Source organism: Callorhinus ursinus, unplaced genomic scaffold (genome assembly GCF_003265705.2).
Source record: "Callorhinus ursinus isolate GAN/ISIS: 27379988/994484 unplaced genomic scaffold, GSC_fseal_2.0 scaffold43, whole genome shotgun sequence".
NCBI classification, from domain to species: Eukaryota; Metazoa; Chordata; class Mammalia; order Carnivora; family Otariidae; genus Callorhinus; species Callorhinus ursinus.
Window position 1 is genome coordinate 8,184,193 of NW_027397105.1, and position 3,125 is coordinate 8,187,317.

Below are 3,125 nucleotides of genomic sequence, written 5' to 3' on the forward strand. Positions count from 1 at the left end.
CCCCCCCCCCCCCCCCCCCTCCCCCCCCCCCCCCCCCCCCCCCGCGCAACCTGCATGCAGGAGCCTTTCTCCTGGGAGGGATCCTCTACTCGTGGCAGTTCCCCCATTTCAACGCCCTGAGCTGGGGCCTCCGTGAAGACTACTCCCGCGGCGGCTACTGCATGATGTCGGTCACGCACCCGGCCCTGTGCCGGCGCGTCGCTCTGCGCCACTGCCTGGCCTTGATCGGACTGGCGACGGCGGCGCCCGTCCTCCAGGTCACCACGTGGACCTTCCCCGTCATCTCCCTCCCCATCAACCTGTACATTTCCTACCTCGGCTTCCGGTTCTACACGGACGCGGACCGGAAGAGCTCCCGGAAGCTGTTCTTCTGCAGCCTGTGGCACCTGCCCTTGCTTCTGCTGCTCATGCTCACCTGCAAGCGGCCCCCGGCTGCGGGCGGTGCGGGGGGAGAGCCTCGGACTTGAAATCCCCGGGGGCGTGTGGGGGAAAAAAACCAAAACCAAAAAACGCGTACAGGGAGACGCACATTGTTTTTTTCTTTTCCCTTTGCGGTGAGAAGAATATTTTGGTAATTCTGGAGCTCCAGAAAGGGAAATTCCTGGGTTTTAGTACAAGATCGTAAAATGATTTGGTGCTCGGTGATCGCCCAATGATTTTTTTTTTTTTTAATAATAACGTCCAAAATGCTCCCCAAATAAGAAATAGGTTGGCTCAGGTGATGAATACAAAGAGAATCTTTTTCCCTCGAGGAGTCTTTATATATTTGTTCCTCCAACACCTCTGTTGTTTTTCTTCCTCCTGTGGATGTACAAGTGCACCTCTTCCTTTTCTGGCCACACACGCACACACGCACACGCGCGCACACTCCCCACCTGGCCAGATGCCTGGAGCACTGGGACTCTGTCTGTGGTCCTCTCCTCAGGTCCTTGGAGGGCCACGTCGGAGGCCATGCGCACTGCCCACCCTCCCTGTGACTGAGCCAGGGGCCCCGGCGCCAGCTTTTTCTCAGATATATTCTCAGCCACATATTCCCCCAAAACAATAATAGAATACCAAGGATGCACTGCTGCTGGACTTTCGAAGGGAGAATTCCAAACGGTTGCCTAGGGGACCTCGGGCAGGACCGCCAGCCCCCCGGCCCACCCCCATTACGTATCCGCATTTCAACAACTCCGAGGAATCAAAGGCATCTTTATAGTTCACTTGAAATACAGGAGGCGTCTGGAGCATTTCCTTCTGGAAGGGTGGCGCCAGACTTCACAGCAGCGGTCCATCTGCCTCTGACCCGTTACTGTCCCCCTCCGGCCACCGCTGCCCACCGGGCAGGGAAAGCCCAAAAAAGGTGAGCCGGCCTAACCAGCCACGTAGCTCACATAGTTCTTGTCCCTTTGGTGAAAAACACATTTCTCTCCAGGTACCTTCTGAATTCAGAAATCAGCCCCCACGCGTCCAATGGCCATAAGAGCCAGAGGCTTGGGCTGGACTCCTGGTGGGGGTGCATCCGGTTCCGGGAGTTGTGCGAGTTAACCTGTAGCCAGGTGTGGCCTCAGTCACCTGTGGTTCCTTCCATCCGTCCTTCACCTACGCCACTAGTCTGCTGTCGAACCCCACCTGCTGGAAGGTCTTGATGCTTAACAGGATGTTTGCATTACTCCATCTCCAGGGCACTGTACTGCCCCGTAGGAACTCATTTCGGGGAGTTTAAGCAACATTCAGACGGTCCTGCAATGTGCCTGTTCTCAGAAATTTCTGAAGCGACTGCAGAGACCCTCTGACCCCTCTTTCTACTTATCTGCAATATTACCTCTTGGCTGTATCCAGCTTCTTGACTGTGGGGAACATGGCATAGGAATGTCTGCAAAGAACATCGACACCTTGTTGCAGGCTTCAAATTTGTAAAATGCCCCCATTCTCTTCTCCTGCCCCAATAAACCGGTATGTAAGAACAGAAGCATGTGCGAGGTCCTTTCTTTAAACACCTTGTATGGGGTTTGCACCGGTCCTGGCCGACTTGCTAACGTTTGACTCACTTTTATGAGCTAGCAGACGATTAGGACGCAATCAGCATTTCTGTGTCAAGGTGGTGGAAGTGAACCCACTGGATTTTATTATTATTATTATTTTAGTGGGAGAGAGGGAAAGAGCAGGAGGGGGGGGCAGAGGGAGAGAATCCCAAGCAGACTCCCGGCCCCGCGTGGAGCCCGATGCGGGGCTCGATCTCAAGACCCCGAGATCATGACCTGAGCCGAAATCAAGGGTCAGATGCTTAACCGACCGAGGCGCCCAGGCGCCCCCACTCTTGATTTTTAATACCTGTCCACTCCAAAAAATAATAAGCTTAATGGTTATTAAGAAGAAGAAGGGCCATGACCCTCCCATCCTCACCCTCCCTTCAGTTTGGAATCCCTCAGTCTCTCCCTTCTTCCTCGAAAACCACCGCAGAAATCATCCTCAGGGCCCTCCTAGGCCCGTCATTCTCCTGCTCGGAAAATACCAACGGCTTGCGTACCATCCCCACCAGGCAGATGAAGTTCGAGCTTCTCACCACGCGGACCAAGTTTTCTCTCCGGGGATCTTGGATGTGAAGCCACCTCGAGGATTTCCCGCCACGCCCCACACCTCCCTGAGGACACCCTGTTCTCGGAGAAGCCCCCCCACCACCTCCCCAAACCCCTGCCCCATAGGTCCCAGTGTGGAACGAGGATTTCAAGCTCCAGTGACCGCCCCCCCCCACCGCGCCGCTGTCCCCCAGGCCCCAGGATGTTGCTCACTCACCGGGAGGCCTGGGGCACCTCGTTTCTTCACACCTGACCTTGACCACCTTTCCTAAGGACTCCGTGCTCCCCATCAGCCTTCCCCAGGTGAGTGAAGCCTGTTCTTTAATGGGGTGTCCTTGGGAAGTCTTTGCCTATATAACAGCTCCCTTGGGGTGTCACTTAGGCACATGCACGCAGTATGGCCTCATGGGACCCAAAGTTAAGTAAAAATTTTTAAAAATCTCTGTTGTTTGCTTCCCCTGGCACGTCGCAAGCTTACCCTTCTCAAGTGCAGGACCCTCCTCCCCCGGGGAGCGCCTCCCACCCCGCCCCTGAATTAGTGGTCAGGAGCACAGCCTGGAACAT

The 3,125-nt window shown here is 55.4% G+C and overlaps 1 protein-coding gene across 1 annotated transcript in view; it reads left to right on the forward strand.

Annotated features, from left to right (window-relative positions):
* The window catches only part of COX10 (cytochrome c oxidase assembly factor heme A:farnesyltransferase COX10), a 125,769-nt gene extending 123,815 nt beyond the window's left edge, over window positions 1-1,954 (forward strand). Inside the window, exon 7 of the mRNA XM_025864082.2 lies at window positions 61-1,954. Coding sequence (XP_025719867.1) covers window positions 61-467 — 407 coding nt within the window. The 3' untranslated portion in view covers window positions 468-1,954. The remainder of the gene's footprint in view (window positions 1-60) is intronic.
* Window positions 1,955-3,125: the final 1,171 nt, after the last annotated feature.